Here is a 17,668-nt window from a genome sequence, read left to right on the forward strand (position 1 = left end):
AACCGTAAGAAATTCTGCTCCTTAATTAATATCCTAAAAATTCCAGTATAACCTCATTTCACCAGGGTAGCAGAAATCTGAACTAATTCTTTCACTGGCCGTAACTCGCAAACCAAGCATTTTAGGACATATGTTTATACAAACTTTAACATTATTTTCATGAGTAGAGTAGGTTATGATAGTTCCAGGAGAACTTTGTGATATACTCCATATTTAAAGATTTAAAATAAATTTTTAATATTTATATGGAGTTTAGTACTTGCCTTGTTACATGGATAATAGAAAAGTAAGAAAAACAAACAGTATGGTGAGCCAGGTAATGAGGCTTCCAAAGACCTCTTTAATTTAAATAATTGTACTTATATAATTAATTTTTATAAACTGTAGGTATGTAGCTAAGAAAAAATAAACCAAAAAGAAATACAAAGTAAAAATAGGTATGAGCATATAAGCTAGAAGCTACAGATAAAAAGTGGAAAAATTGTATGATACAACCAACATGTAAAATGTTTTGTAGTTAATGAGATTGTAAAAATAATGAAAAGTGAGTTATTAAAAACAGAGAATCTTGCTGATATAAATAATATAATCATATGTATGTAGTATATGCATAAAACAAAAAGTTATTAATAAGAATGTCTCTATCATTTATCATGACTGAAAGTTATGTAAATAAGTCAGAAAAAATACTTAAGAGGCATTTCACAATCGTACTTTATACTTCAGTTTAAAAAAGTACACACACAGTATTATACTTTCATGGATGAGATATGAGAATACAAAATATTGGTTATTTACAGTAGTTATTAATGATGACTGATAAAGAAAAACAATTTATAAACTAGGAATTTTTTTAAAATTAACATTTAAAAAAGTAATAGTAACAGCCATCTCATTTTTAATTATTTAAATGAAAGATAAGCAACCAGATAGATTACCAATATTTGTCTTTTATTGTTTATGTTCTTTAAATATTTTAAGTATTGACGGAGATCCATGCATTAAAACTTCTTTTTTGTTTAATAAATTATGATTAAATTTTTTTTTTTTAATTCAAAGTGTCTGCTGAAAACTTTTACAAAAATTTTAATTAAATAAAGGTAAATTTTTAATAATAACATTAACAATAATACTAGAACTTTATGATAAGCATAAACTTACAAACAACACCATAACCATTTGTAAAAACTTGAATCTTCAAAAAATTTAAAGCATTAGTTAAAACAGTTATTTTAATATTTTTATTTTATAAACTTTATACATTAAAAGGTTTTATACTTTCTTTAAAGTTTTTTCTTTGGGAGCTATTTACTTTTTCCTGTATAATGTGTGTGTAATCATTGATGGAATCTTCTTAGAAGCTCTTTCAGCTTCTTTGTTTCAGCAGTGATAATGTCTTTGTAACTCCAAAGTCAATTTAAAGCAAAGAAATAATTAAAAATCTGATATACCAAGCTTGAAAGATAGTATGAGGGATATTCCATTAGTGTTAATTTTTGTTATGCTAGTATGTCGGAATCAACATGATTGATGTGCTGACCACAATGACATATAAAACAGTCCAATTGTTTCTTTCCATTTTCTAAAATGTTACTTTTTGATTGTATTTTGTTAATGTCAAAGGAGATTGATGAACATTTCCTTGTTGAGGTGTCAGTTGGAAATTATTTTAAATATTCTGATGTTAACAAGTTACCACATATATATGACAAGGAAGCATGCGATAAGTTACAAACTGAGCAATATAAAATATTTAAATAAAAATAAAGTCTAGATGATCTAATAATCAAAATACTTTTCTTAATTATCAATGAGTTCTGTTAATTACTCTCTTTGGTTGTTAAAAAAGTTATTAAAAAAAATATGCAGGGATTTTGGGAATTTGTTACTTTTGGAATTTGTGAATACAAGTATTGAATGTTCACTAAATTTAAAAATGCCAGCATTCTTTTTCAGTTACTCTTTATGTGTAAATTTTTTTTATATCACCTTTTTTTCCAGGTAATTAAAATAGAAGGTGAACAATATGATGTACGTTTTTTTGGAGGTCAGCATCAAAGAGCATTGGTTGAAAAGTCGTACATTAGACCAATTTCAGTTAACATACACACTCTCCAAGTACGTTAGTTATAAAATTCAATTTAATTTTAATATCAAGTGTTTTTATACTTTGATTATTGATTGGTAGATATTTAATCTGAAGTTAACACAAATAATTTTAGATGAATTTTACTTTATTCAATTCCCAAAAGAAAAAACTGTTTTATAAGTGTTTAGAACCTTTAATTTTGGTTCTTTTCAGTATAGCGTTTTTAAAGACGCTTTTAAAATGTAGTCTAAGAGCATAATATGAACAGTAGAAGTATTCTGAAATCAATCTGGCTGTTGCTGAATTATTTTTATAACACCTTTATTATCTAAGTTTTTCTTACATCGGCGTGCTATTTTTACCAGAGTTAAATTACCAGTATTTTTTTTTTAAATTGTCAATTTTTGCTTGGATGATTTGGCCACTGAATTGTAAAATTTATGTTCTGTTGAAGAGCTATTAGTACTGCACACTAATTTTAAAGCCTTGATTTTATATTCTGATCTTGGACAAGAGTTTAGATTTTTAAATCTTTTTTCTTTTTTTAAAATCTCCCGTAATTTTTATCAAATATTTAAATAATTAATAAATAGTTCATTTTAGATGTGTTACTTTGTTTAATACATCTGAAGAGATCTGCAGTGTTATTCCTCTACTTCAAAAATAATTTTTCTCTTGTCATCGCTTACTATGTACCTGAGAAGGTGTCTTCCAGTACTGTTTACATTATTTAATTTGTAATAGAAATTGAATTTATTATTACTTCATACATATTGCTTCAGCTTTTTTTCAATTTTGTCAGCAAGTACACCTCAGGTTCTAAGTGTTTGTTATTTCATACAAACTACGTAATAGAGTTAGCTTGTTTACCATTATCATATCATATAATTTCAATTAAAATAATAAAATATGGATCATACTATTATAAAACTGAACATAATCTCTAGTTGTTTTTGTTTTTTGTTTCAATTAAAATTGTTCATTGTGAATCATTTTTCCTCTAGCAGTTCCAGACTTTTTCATCTACCAGATAATTAACTATTCATAAACAAAATGAAAAAAATAATTATTAATATAATTTAGAAGTAAAACTCCAAATTTCTTTATTATATTTGAAAATTTGGGCATTTTTTATGAAGACTGAATTTACTCTAATTCACTATTCATTATTTTTTTTAGAGGGCTATTGGTATCTGTAAAAAAATGTTGTCTTATGTACAGGCCACATCAACCGATTTTTGTTTTGGATCTCGTTATAATGGTGCTATGAACTATGGAAATGTTTGGAATATTTGATTGAATGTGAAGAAAAATTCAAATTATAGTTACATACTATATATATATATATATATAGTGAGAGAGAGTGTGTGTGTGTGTGTGTGTGTGCAGCCTATAATAGAAATACTTTTACAGGTGCACGCACAAACCAGCCACTGAAGTGTGATCATCCTGTTTTGGATTTGAAAAATGGAGCTGTTAACACTTTCAGTTCTGGTTTGAATATTTTAAAATCATTAAAAAAATCCAAACTGATTTTTTATTATAATTTTATTTATTTATGTGTAGTAAGTATATTTATATTTAAAAAAAAGAAGAAAGTATCCATACGATGCATCTGCAGGCTGGTGATTGAGAAGTGCGTGTATGGTACTGGTGGTTGAACATGTGGTGTCAGTCGTTTAGTACTTCTCAGTTGGCAATACAACTTATTCTTTATTATTACTATATTTCTGCTTTATTATTATTATTATGAGTAGTCAAAGCTTGTTTACGTTTTTATTTGCTATTATGACTTATCTACACATAAAACAAACACTTTTAATTTAATTTTTATACAGAAACAAACTACAGAATACTGTTATGTGAAACAGATCAAAAATGTATAAAATTATAGATACATACAATTACATTTATTATTTATTCATTATGTTCAAGATCCTACAAATTCTTTATACAAATCGTAATTGCTAACAGATTACATAGAAAAATAAAAACTAAATTTAACCAGTTGAATGAAAGTAAACGGGATATTTTTAAAATTTGGTGGTACTGATGCCCCCAATTAGAAGGTAAATTTGTAGGTGTTTGGTTATTAGCAACAGGAGTCTGTTTATGATCGTTTTATCAACTAAGTTTTCAAAACCATCGTCAATTGAATTTTGTTCTGTAATAAATATCATATTTTCTTCATTATCTTTTTCAGTTTCACAATCGTAGTCTTTATCATCCTCCCACCCATAGTATGAGTCACTATCACATTAAAATCTTCATCTCTACTATAATTTTCTAAAAATTTTATTCAAAGTTGGACATTACTTTTTTTACATTTAGTCATTGACTCTTCGGTTGTAAAGATCCTGATATTTCATCATCTGCCATGTTATTAAAAAAAAAAACCCTGGAGACCAAGCACAAATTTACGTTGTTTTAATGTATCCAACGACGTGCCACTAGATTATAAAGAACGTGAATGAAGGTCTGACTGCTACAGCAACGTAGAACATAATAACTGCAGTTAACGTGGGCTGGGGAATGAACAATAAGAAGCCACAACTTATGTGTCATTGGCGCTGAACATGTTAAAACAAAATATCAGAGGAAAAAAATAAAGAGGTGTAGAATATTGTTATATTTGGTGTAGAGATGGGAGATGGCCTCTGAGAGGCAGCTCACTAGCATCCCTATCCTGTGCATCATATCTAACCTACTTGATCATCATTTTTGTTTGGAACATTGTTTTTTCCTTTGAATGTTAAGCCCCTATAGACTGGTTTTAGACAGACCCTTCTGCCCGTAACCAGTTAAACATCTAGACTCATTGTCATAAGGTAGGAAGAAAGGGTGAATCCAATATCCAATAAGGATATTAACAGGATTTCTAATCAGCATCTATTACAATTATTTCCTAAAAAGCAGTATTATATCCAGTGTTTCTCCATAATTAGATGCTTCACTTGACTGAAGCCCTGAAGAGTTCTGCCGTAACATTAGTTCAAGGTAATTAATCCTCTACTTCAAAACCTGATCTATGAAATCATGCCGTACCTAAATGTCTCCCTGTTGTGAAGATCAATTTTCATTGCACATATTCTAGCATAGGCATATCTAATGAAACATTTACAAATCATTCACCTGTGTGTCAGCCAAAATAGATAGGCCAGGCATCATCCTCACAGTTACAGCACAGTCTAGATAAAATATCTGCTGATACTCCCTTTTGCTCGTTACTCTTTAAGTAGTTTAAATGAACTTGTCATGTTAAAGATTCATCTACGGCTAATCACAGAAGACATTGGAACTAATGATGATTCAAAGTTCCATTACAAAATCTGAGTTTGAAAAATTATTAGAAATTATTTAGGGATTGCTGAAAATCAGGTTGCAGTCATCCTAGAAAATTAATAATACAGCTGTTGTATAAGAAAGTATTGACTAAATCAGTATCTGGTACAATCCCTAATTTGGTTTTTTGAATATTATTCATTATTGTTTGGTTAATTTCTAAATTTAAATTAATATTTCAGTGCAATGTTAATTTTAATTTTTGATTTTTAACTGATGTGTCGGATGCTGATAGGTTAAAAGAACTTCTTCATGGAATAAGGCCTGTGAAGAATTGAAACGGCATCAGGATCTTCTAGAAAAAATGAGAGTGGCTACTAATAATTTCACTACACCTCCTCCAGACAGCAGTTCTAGTGAAAGTGAAATTGATTCAGATGAGGTATTTATTTAATAAGACATTATCTGTTAGGAAGGGGATCTCCTTTCATCATGAGTGCTTGTTAGAAATGTCAATAAGGTTTTTTGCTTAGCTGTAGAATATTTTGTTCATAGATAATTAAATTTTGGAATATAGAACTTAAAATAAGAAAATCAAATGAAGTTTTTCAGTTCTATGTTCCTAGTAGAAAGTTTTTTTGGTGTTAATGTTTATCTACTATTTACATTCAGAGTAATTTAGTTTGAGGCTAGTTTGCAATTAAAAGTTACTTATGTGAGTACATTTTGGTCTCTTTCATTTGATTAATTCAGATAAAAAAGATAGTTGATATCTGCAGTGCTATTAACTGTAAATACCATTTGAATGATGTATATTTATAAACCACTTGCTGCTTTAGAGAACTGATCTTCCGATTTTCTGAAGTCACCCAACATCTGTCTTCTTCCAACTGTATTTCTGGGTTTTATGTCATTCATTCTGTTCACTATGTACAGTGTCAAAGCAATATTCTTGCTCTGTGCCTCTGTAAACAACAATATTGTTGATATTGGCACCTAAAAACCCATGCCAAGTCTATAAGCAGCCAGTACACAGTCTTAAGGTTGTTGTATGGTGTGCCATTTCAGCACAGAAATTATTGGATCCTACTCTTTTAAATATTATAATGACTGTGAAACTGAACATCAAACATTACAACAAAATGCTTCAAACATTCTTTCTACTTGAGTTGAGATGTCACATCTGGAATATGGCAGACTTTGGTTTCAGCAGGATGGTACCAAAACCCAAATGGCACAACTCTCAATGATGACCCCACCAGCCTTTTCTGCAACAGATTTTTTTTGTGGGTGTATTTAAAAACTCAAATTTTTATTCACACTCTTCCTGACATTAACAGCTTTACAAACGCAGTTTGTCAGGAGATTGCAAATGTTACGTAGATACTCTATATACATCGTGGCAAATGAACCTGGGAGATGGCAGCAATGCTTTGACTACTGATGTATCCTACTGATCTACCCTTCGTAGATCAGTCCCACCACTCCTGCCACATATTTATCAACTCATCTTGAATTTCCTTTTTCATTCTCTTCTTTTCTGGTGCAGACAGTGATCGAAGTTCCAAGAGCCTGCAGTGCTGTATAATCTCTAAATCTATAAGCAGGAGTCCAGTTAAAACCTCTACTGGTTCTTGTGAGACCACGAGAATATAGGCCAATGCCACCTGAAGGCAACACCTCCTATCAACAGACTCAAGTTTACCTCTGTATTTGGCGTACTTCAATAGATCTGACCACAGCTGGACGCCATACAGTAGGGTTGAATACACCACTCCAGTCAGAAGCTTACTCCTCTATAGAGATGGTCCCCCTTTATTCGGCAGAAAGTGAACTATAAATTTCCTCATTCTCACAGCCTTTTCACATGCCTGGAGTGCATGGGCCCCAAACCTAAGTCTAGAGTCTACCCATACACCCAGGTATTTGATTGCTGGGTGTGGTAATACCGGTTTTCCATCCAGGATCACCCTCAATGTTGGTCTTCTTTTAGTAGCAGTAACAATGACCAGCTCCATCTTCTCTGGTGCTAGAACAAGTCCAACTCCAGCCATCCAGTCTTTATTATTTCGTATGTCACTTACATTTTGTTGGAAGCATGCCGTTGTGTGCCTGCGTTGACTACCAGTGTGAGGTCATCAGTGTAGCCTACCAAAGTCCGCCAATGGATCAAAATATCCCTCTGTGTGACAGTTAATATCTCCTTGTAATCCTCTATGGAGATGTTGGGGAGACGTTGAGTAGTAATATACAATTGCGATTCTCGCCCTGACAAATCCAAACCCACATTTTATGTTGTGCATTGAGCATGCCACACAAGTCCGCAGTGCTGCCCTGCCATCCTCCGAGATAATCCAACCTAGCTGTGGTTGTGGTGCATACGGCTCGGAGATCAGAGCGATGTTTGTGCTCGTCTCTGCCACGTGTCTGGCAAGCAAGTCCTGCGCCAGTGCAGCATGATTCATGTTTAGTTTAATATTTTCATTGCCACTCTGGTCGCTGCTCAGTCCTCCTCTGGTTCTCCTTGCTTGCTGCGGTTTATCGCTCTGGGGCATGTAACGCTATCTGTACTGTGTCCTTGGGATTTTTTGGACAACTGGGGCATTGAACAACTTATGGTGGCCCTCTGCTCTGTTTTAGATGCAGAAGTGTAAGTGTACATGAAATGAATTAGAAGTGTTCTCAAGTTATTTCAGCCATTGGTCCATTTCCCTGTGTGATGGCGGCTCAGGGGTTCGTCAGACCTACTAAAGGATGCCCTCAGGGCAGTGTTCTGAGTCCCCTTCTTTGGATCATAGAATTCGATTCGATTTTGCGTTTAAGGTTGCCATGTGGTTGTCATGTCATCATTTATGTTGATGACACGCTGCTACTGATTGAAGGGGATTCCCGTATTGAGGTAGAGTTCCAAGCTGCTCATGCTTGTGAGACACTCCAACTTTGGATTCTCCAACATAAGATGATTTTCAGCCCAGAGAAAACCACAATGATGATGCTTAAGAGCTGATTGGCTGCTTCCCAACAAATCTGGGTTCTGATGCCTGGTCTTCCCATTCGGTACGTTATGGCTCAAAAATACCTGGGTGTTATCCTTGGTGAGAATTTTCGATTCAAGAAACATCTACAGTATGTAGCAAAAAAGGCCGCTGATGCTTTTTATGGAATCCATAGAGTCATTCATCCTGATTGGAGGTTGAATTACTGTACCATGCGTATCCTTTACAAAGATATCAGTGAAGCTATTATGCTGTATGCTGCGCATGGCTTTTAGGTATTGCGTAGACATTTTGTTGCGAACCCAGCGACTCCTCTTGCTGGCTGTTATAGGTGGTTATAGAACAGTCTTGCGGGAGGCAATCTGTGCTATAGCCTGAGTCAAACCATTAGATATCTTGGCTAATGAACATAAGGAACACTACTCCAAGGTAAATAACCTATTGACGTCAGAACGAAAGCAGGAGATTGAAGACCGGGGCTTTAGTCTTGGCAGGTCAGGTGGGACAAATCCCCCACAGTTCGCTACAGGCATGGTGTATTTCCTATAGTTCTGATTTAGGTGTGATTGGATTGGTCTCTCTTAATCAGTATATAACACAGTTTCTCTCTGGGCATGGTGCTTTTCAGGCGAGTTTGGCTAGGTTTTGTTTAGTGGGATTTGAGTAAGTGCCTGGATTGTGGAACTGATGATACAGTGGACCACGTTCTCTACATCTGTCCTTGATACGAGGTTGAACGTTCACAAGCTGTTTGGGAACTTGAGAGAATAAATGCCCTTCTGGATCTCTGTATTAACTGGATGATCCGTGAGGAGTGGTCTATAGTGGATGGTTTTCTTCGCATCCTTGCAGTGTGTAGGTCTGCAGAGGGAGTTTAATCGAGATACTCGATCATGGTAGGGTCCTGTCCTGGGTGGCTAGGGTTCTGGCTTAGTCATTGGATTGGTTGGAGGTAGGCGCACTGGTATCGTGCCATGGTTATGTTGGTATTGTTTACGATTCAATTTGGGGCTTCCGCTGATGGGGGTGGTCATGCCCTCTGGGTTATGGTAACCTGTGCGACTGGGGGCATGGCTTCCCCCCGCTGGTTGCAGTCCTGATCGTGACTTTGTAATGCCACATGAGACACCATGATAGGATTGGGTTGGGTGTGGGGTTTGTCTCTGGCTCCTGCGCGAACTGGGATGTGGTTACGTTCCCCATGTTAGGTGACCTGTGGTCAACTTATTTGGGTGTAGATCTGAATTTCTATGTTGTGTAAGACATAATGTTGATTGGCATGAGTGTAGCACTGATGTAACTTTAAACTTGTTCATTTTTGAGGCATTCACAGTCACGAATAATGCTGTCGAATCTGGACTAGGCAAGGGATTCACGCTTCCACGTTTTCGGTTATTAGTTTATGGGAATCATGTTAGGTTGGATGTGAAGATGTTTGTTTGAGGCCTACGTGAAGGCGAAATTTGATATGTATTTTACTGATGCAAATGTCTGCCGAGGCATTTACATCTTGGCATCCCGACCGAGGTCTGGCTGATGACTGTGAGATGTAATCGGTGAGAGGGTCTAAAGACGACCTCTGGTAAAGCTTGACCTCAGGGCTTGGAATGGAGGGAGTGGTGTGGCGACTGGTAACGTCACACGGTAGGTGACGTTAAGATTGGGTTTATGGTTTTTCTATGGGGGTTGAGATGTCCTTCAGTGTTACAGGAAAGACATTTCTTAATAGACAGTATCTCCGATACCTTGGGATCGCAATTTTTTTCTTGAGCTTCATGAACAGGTCAGCATAGGACATACTCAGCCTGTCCACGATAGTTTCGGATTTATGTTTCGTCCCTTCTGTGGTGTCACTTCCTGGTGATGGTGTGTGTTTGCCAGCTACTGAAGCAATGCGATATTGACTACCAGTCCTTCCTTCACATTCCAGGATTTTTCTTACATATACATAAACAGTGGAGTCCTGTCCACATACTTCTGCCTGAGCAGGATCCATATTGCCTCCGTTGTCGTTCTTTATTTTATTAAATGCTTCTACTAATATCTGCGCAGTATTAGCGTTGTGCTGCCAGTTATGTGTTTTCTAATGTAGCTGTCATAACTTTCTTAGCTTTAATGTTGGCTTTGCTAAGGAACCAGGCCACTTGTGGGTGCCTGGCTGTAAATATCTCCATCGATTTGCCTGCTTTACGGGTGTGTATATCCACAACCACAACAGTGCCATAATTCCTGTCTGGTGTCCCCACATGTGTGTTCTTAAATGGTTTTTTGGGCCAGTTCTTATTTATAAGCTCCGGTAGCTCTGTTGCTGATATCCCATTCTCTAACGCATCCTGAATGGAACAACCTGTGTCTATTTGAGTCTGCATAGTCACTGCATGACTAGCTCCAACGCTATTCTTATTAGCATCAGCCAGCTTCCTCAGATACGGTACAGCAATGCTGAGGTTGTTTCTAGCTCTTTAATGCTGTTCTTAACTTTTTTGTCAATATTTCTCTTAAGTTCTTTGACAAGTCACTCAAATTTCTAAGCGATTTGTTCCAGAGCACCAGTCCCTTCTTCTTCCATTGCAGTAGGAGATCACCTCGCGCCTTGAGTCTTATGTTACCTTTACCATGACGGGGGTTGCAGCCCTACCGGTTTCTGGTCGGGCACTGCTTCTTCCATATAGGTTGTAGCAGGTGAGGTCACAATGTCAATGTTTTGTGTCTGACCTTTTCCTTCCAATTTGTCTCACATATTATCAATCATTTATAAAGAAACAGTTATTTGTGTTTTGCATAAAAGGAGAGGCATTAGTTTAACCAAACTAACCAAAATGCTGAAGATATCCAAAATTGAAACAAACAGGGTAAAAGAAATTTTAACGAAAGAATGATTGATAATAGATGCTTAATTAGAACAATCAGACTACAAAGGCCAAACTAAGTGAAACATCAGGAGAAAAAAAGGGTTTATTAGAACAGTCATTGAAATATTATTAGAAGATATAAAGATGTGAGAACAGAATAGAGTAAAATCTGTAGATGTAAAAGAAAATGAGAGCTACCAGGATTTCAAAAGTTTAGCTAGGAATAGAAGAGAGTGGTGATGTACCACTCTGGTACATCACCATTCATTCATTGGTGATGCAAGGGACTTGCCTCAGAGCTAATTATATGATTATGATGGACAGATGCATTTCATTTTTTTTTTAATTTCATTTCTGTGAAAAATATTTTACATTTTATTATTATAAATTAATTAAAAACAGCAAGTAATTATTTTGTTATTTTCAATGTTTATAAAAAACAAACAGTTATTAAGAATTTATTAAATGTTACAGATATTTAAAATTAACTGAAATGATTTTTTTTTAAATAGAAATTCACAATCTGCCATATGTCTCCATCATCATAATATAATCTGCTCTGAGGCAAGTCCTTTGCATTATCCATAACCATTCTCTTCTATTTCGGGCTAAACTTTTGAAATTCTGGTAGCTTCCATTTTCTTTTAGATCTGCAGATTTTACTCTTGTCTGTTTTCATATCTTTATACCTTCAAAGCATGTTCTAATCAACTCTTTTTCTCATGATGTGTTTCAGCCAGTTTGGCCTTTCTATTCTGGATTGTTCTAATTAAGCATCTATGTTTTTAAACATTCTTATTGATCATTCTTTTGCCATTTGTTTCAATCTGAGATGTCTTCAGTATTTATTTTTCATTTTTCCTTAATTTCCATGATTCACATATATGCAGAAGTACAATTCAAACATGGTACTTCACAAGATACTTCTTTAATTCCAGCTCCACTCTACTACATAAGAATATTTTTTCCTCTCTGATGAATGCTTCCTTTGCTACAGCTACTTTGATTTTAATTTACATTTCACTTTTTGCAGTATTCTAATTATTATGTATAACTAACAAGAAATTTTATGCTCAAACAATTATTGCTATGGGAAAAATTGTACTTGAAAAATTAATAAGTAATCAAACATAGCGCTTTGTTTTAAAATGTAAAGCATGTTTGTCAGAAAGATTCCATTTACCAAAGCAATTAAATTTGTTTGTATTACAAAAATAGTAAGAAAAACTTATCTGTGCAGTCTGTAAGATTGAAAGGATTAATATTATTTTACTTTTTCTTAATTTCTAGAAGGCAGAATGAAAAGAAAAATATATACCCTCTATTATTTGCATTGGACCACATTATTTTTGTATTCTGATGTTGTTACTGAATAGTTACTGTAAATGAGTGATTAACTAATTGATTTCAGAATAATTGAAATTTTTTCTACTTGACTTAATAAAGAAAGTTTAAATATTATTGTATTATTATTTAGTTCTATGATTATTTTTAATTTTTTCATTGTTTTGTGAAAATGCGCTATACAAGAAGTGTTTGTAATTAGGATTTTTCATTAGTTTGTCAATGAATTATTGTCAATTTTAGATTGGATTATTTTCATTCAAGAGTATAGCTAGGATACTTTATTTGCTATTGTGATTAGTTACTGCTGTTGAGGTGGACACTATTACATTAACAAAAACAATTTCATGTCTTTATTGCTTTAGTTTCACAACAAAGTAGAGTACACAAGAACATCCACTGACAAATAAACATAAGTTATAATATACAGTACAAAGTGACAGAAAGAAGAAAATCATGTCAGCATAGTACTTTCTTCATATAATTAATCATAAAATAAAAGCAGTAAAAAAATTGTTAATGAATTTTTTGTTCTTTTCTTTCTGTTGCACATCTTACAAAGTTTAACATGAGTATGTAGCATATTAAAATATTGACAAAAATAACACATAGAAAAGGTGCAAAATTATACATGAGAGGGCAGCAAGAGGAACTTGCTACATAAAAGGCTGCAAATCTCCCAGCTGTTTATATGAGTTTATTTGTTAAAATTTATATAATTAAAAAAATTTACAAATTACAAAAACATTTTAGAAGAGCTAACCAACACAAGTAAGACTAAGCCATAATCTCAAATAATAAGTCTACAAAGTCAAAGGAAATAGTACATAGCTGTCTTTTAATTCATATGTTTCAAAATTTGAACTGAGGCTAATAGTAACATGTAGAAGATGAAAAAATTATGATCCAAGAATAAAATTGATATTCAGAAAAATAATATATAAATGGTTTAAGAAGTTTAACTAACAACAATCTCTAGTTCATAATCTTTCACTTTGATTAACTGTTACCTTCAAGCTGCCATTTGGCAACTATTCAATTACCTCTTATTGACAATCTCTAGTTCATAATCTTTCACTTTGATTAACTGTTACCTTCAAGCTGCCATTTGGCAACTATTCAATTACCTCTTATTGACAATCTCTAGTTCATAATCTTTCACTTTGATTAACTGTTACCTTCAAGCTGCCATTTGGCAACTATTCAATTACCTCTTGAGGTTTTCAGGCTAAAAACCTATACCTAAAAATCAAGAAATTTGGAGGCCAAACAAGATAACTGAAATAAAATATCTCTTCATGATAAAATATTCATTTGCTTGTAAATGTCTGCACATATTTAATTCCTGTATAGCTGTGCTGTATCAACAAGCTCTTTTAATTTGCCTTATTTGAAAAATTTATTTTGTAAAGTTCTAGATAATTGACAATATCAAGCTTTTTTTTTTAAATTAAAATTTTCATATTGAACAGTAAAGGTAAAAACACAGGAGCTTCTGTATTAAAATAATAAAGGAAACAGTATTTCCATATTAAATATATGTTATTTTTTATTAAAAAATATTTTATATTAGTTGGCAAAATGACTTCTTTTATTCTCTTTCCTCTAAATGAAAATTAACAATTTTAATAATAATTTTAAAATACTTAGTTATGAAATTAGCATATTATGATTCTATGTGAAATATGCATTGTGGAGACTATGTTTAATCATCAATAAAAAATGAGCAAAGATTTACTTATTAAAAAATTAAAAGATATGAGTTAGACTGGAAAATTAATTTTTAAGTATATTTTAATTGTCTGCATTGGTATATTATTATTAATTACATTATTGTTTTTATTATTACAGTTTCATTTGCAAGTGTGTTATAATGTAAGATCACTCAGAGTTATATGACATTTAATTGCAGCTTATATTTTTACTTAGTTCAATTATAATCACTACTTTAGGTAATAAAAGTTTGAAAATTATGAAATAATGCAATTAAAGTAATTATATTAAAATTATAACAATGTTCTTATGGATTTTTAGAGAGAAAAAAAAGTGTTGATATTAGCAGAAAATCATTAAAACCAGTTATCCCAAAACAGTTTTACTACATCAGTTGCATGGTTATTCAGTATCTAACTTTTTGGAATTTTACCAGCTTTGAAATTTTTTTCTGTCATTGTTTATTAATTACTTGTACAGGAGGATGATCCAGAAGATAGACAGCCTGAACAGGAGGGAGATACAGTTGATGACCAAGACGAGGATGATGATGAGGATGAAGATGATGATGACGATGAGGAACAGGGTTCATCAGTTGTAATAAAGCAGATTGATAAAACTACACCACCAGTAGTTAGTGTAAAAACTACACCGCCGGTGGTGGCTTGTGTTGTCAAACGTAAAGTGGGCCGTCCACCAAAGATTCCATCTCACATTACTGAAGTTACTGAACCAAAAGTGACAAATGCTAAACCTAATAAAATAATAAAGCCTATTAAGATACCTGGAAAACGTGGTCGTCCAAGATTGAATTCATTACCAGTTACTAATAATAAGTTACCTGCTGCTGCCATAGTTGCAACTGATTCTGCTACTACTCCAAAAAGAAGAGGTATAGCTTATTATAAATTTTAGTATTTTCCCCTTTACGTTTTTCATCAACATTATGTAAATGTAATGATTAAAAAAAAAATAAAAGAGTAAATGGTAAATTAAATTTCTGTTCCAGGTGTAATTAAGTTTTTTGTAAGCGATAAGTATATAGTATCTGTTAATGAATGGTCTGTAACTTTCTAACATTAGAACATCATTATTAGATCTTGTTTGTTTATATGCAAAAGGAAAGTTGTGGAGAAAAGATATAGTGGTTTAAAAATAGATTATTTTTTAATTTTGTTTTAGATATAGTCTGCTTACCATTTGGTGTTATGCTTTCTAGTGGCTCCTGAATTGGCTGGTCTCTGGTTCACTTTTTAGCTAGTTGCCATTTTGTATTTATGTTGTCATACACCTTCTCCACTTTAAGTTAAGATTTATCTGTTTATAAGACAGTGTACAGCCACAAAAACCTATTGTTTAAAAGTAATATTCATACTCTTTTTTAACCTTTGTGTTATATCCTTTTTCATTACAGACCTTTATTACTTTTTTTATTTGTTTTTGTGATTATGTTTTGTAGAAAATATAATTTTTTCTAATAATAAGCAAAAAATTGAAATTTTTGTTTTTCCGAATTTTACAAAGTTAATAGAATTTTCTACTTGATACAAAGTTAATAAAATATAAGCTTAATGGCTAAGCTGTGACGGTAGGGGACCATTACTTATTGTATAGCTATTTATGTTCTTCAGTTGTATATATTAGTTGGTCTGTGTTATATTACAATTTATAGGTGTGAATATTTATATTGAATGTTTTCAGTAGGGCATATTTTTCTGTAGTTACGTATTACTATTGCCTTCTCTTTATTACTAGAGAACAGTTGAGATGGTCATGTGTTGTAAAAGTTTGAATTCCAGTTTAAACAGTAAAAAATTTAATTTGGATGGATTCAAGTAATAGTATTATATATACCTGGTATAGGAGTGAGAAGTAGAGATTTTCCAGTCCCTTTGGCACTGAGATTTTCTTCTAAAATATTTATATATACTAAATATATGATTAGTCTTACACAGTTGTAAATTTATCGACTTACGGATATTGTTTCTCTTTAGCTTTATTTTATTTTTAGTTCTTGTTTTAAAATAAAATAAATAATTTGAATTGTTGATAGAATGTTGATGAAAAGTATGAAGTCTCACCCTGAATCCAGCTCACTAGTATGATGTTAAGTATTTTTGCTAATCAGAAATTTTAGATTCGATTACCAATGTAAAGTTAAACTTAAAATAAGCTTGTGATCTTAGTAGAAAAGTTTTATCAAGTTAATGTTATCTATTTGTAAATGTAGTGTTTATATTTTATTTATGAATTTTGTACTGATACTAGTGCATAAAACTTGTAGTGCCGGTTCTGTATATATCCTGGTTATTCCTGGTTGTAATCTAGTTGGTAGACTAAGTTTGGTTGTAGTCTAGCTGATGAAACAGTTTGTAGTTAATAAAAAAATTACTGTACATTTTGAATTGTGTGACGACAGAAAAATTTGATTGATGTGTGGTTGATTCCACATTTAAAAACAAAAATTAACATTATATCAGTTATTACATCATTATATAAATATCAGCTCAGCTACTGTGGTGGAAGGATGTCTGTCGGTCACGTTGCTTGATAAACAGTAGAGTGGAAAATCGTGTTTATTATATAGAGCACTGTTAAAAATATATAGTCTGGCTTGTATTAAAATTATTAATATTCATTATTCCATACTTACAACTTTTACAATGCCAGAATTATGTGATAAATGTAACAGATCCATTTCTGCTAAGCTTCTAAAACTGAAATGAATTAAGCCAGCAGAAGAGAAAGTTTAAGGCTGGAGAATAAATGATAAAGGAGGTCACTCTAACTGATATGACAAAATATAGAAATGGAACAAAAAGAATTAGGAAAATCTCTTATTACTTATGAGAAAATAGATGAATATGGCATTATGTTAGAAAATGCTATGCAGGAAATCAAAAAGCAAGAAACAACGATAGTAAAGATTCAGAATGAAAATGAACTATTTAAAAAAACAAGTGAATGATCTATATTTGAAACTGAAACTGAACAGTACAGTAAGAATAATTGTTTGGTTCTTAAGAATACTGGGACAACCAAATGAAAACATCCTTGATGTTGTGGAGGTAGGACATGCATTGAGTATTCAGATAAATCAATCTATAAAATTTGTTCGCAGGCCAGATAAAGAATTGATGTAACAGAAAAAGAAAATCAAAAAGAGCTTATCTTCTTTCTTTTTCCTGTTTAGCTTCCAGTAATTACCGTTCAGATAATACTTCAGTGGATGAATGAGGATGATATGTATGAGTGTAAATGAAGTGTAATCTTGTACAGTCTCAGTTCGACCATTCCTGAAATATGTGGTTAATTAAAACCCAACCACTAAAGAACACTGGTATCCACGATCTAGTATTCAAATCCGAGTAAAAATAACTGACTTTACCAGC

At 32.6% G+C, this 17,668-nt stretch overlaps 1 protein-coding gene across 2 annotated transcripts in view; it reads left to right on the plus strand.

Annotated features, from left to right (window-relative positions):
* Positions 1-17,668, plus strand: part of LOC142319272 (zinc finger MYND domain-containing protein 11) — a 103,922-nt gene that overhangs the window by 64,051 nt on the left and 22,203 nt on the right. For both annotated transcript variants that reach the window (XM_075356351.1, XM_075356352.1), the window contains exons 10-12: positions 2,002-2,118; positions 5,667-5,813; positions 14,757-15,168. In XM_075356351.1, the coding sequence (XP_075212466.1) occupies positions 2,002-2,118; positions 5,667-5,813; positions 14,757-15,168 (676 nt within the window). The remainder of the gene's footprint in view (positions 1-2,001; positions 2,119-5,666; positions 5,814-14,756; positions 15,169-17,668) is intronic.

The sequence above is a fragment of the Lycorma delicatula genome, chromosome 2 (genome assembly GCF_047948215.1).
Source record: "Lycorma delicatula isolate Av1 chromosome 2, ASM4794821v1, whole genome shotgun sequence".
NCBI lineage: Eukaryota > Metazoa > Arthropoda > Insecta > Hemiptera > Fulgoridae > Lycorma > Lycorma delicatula.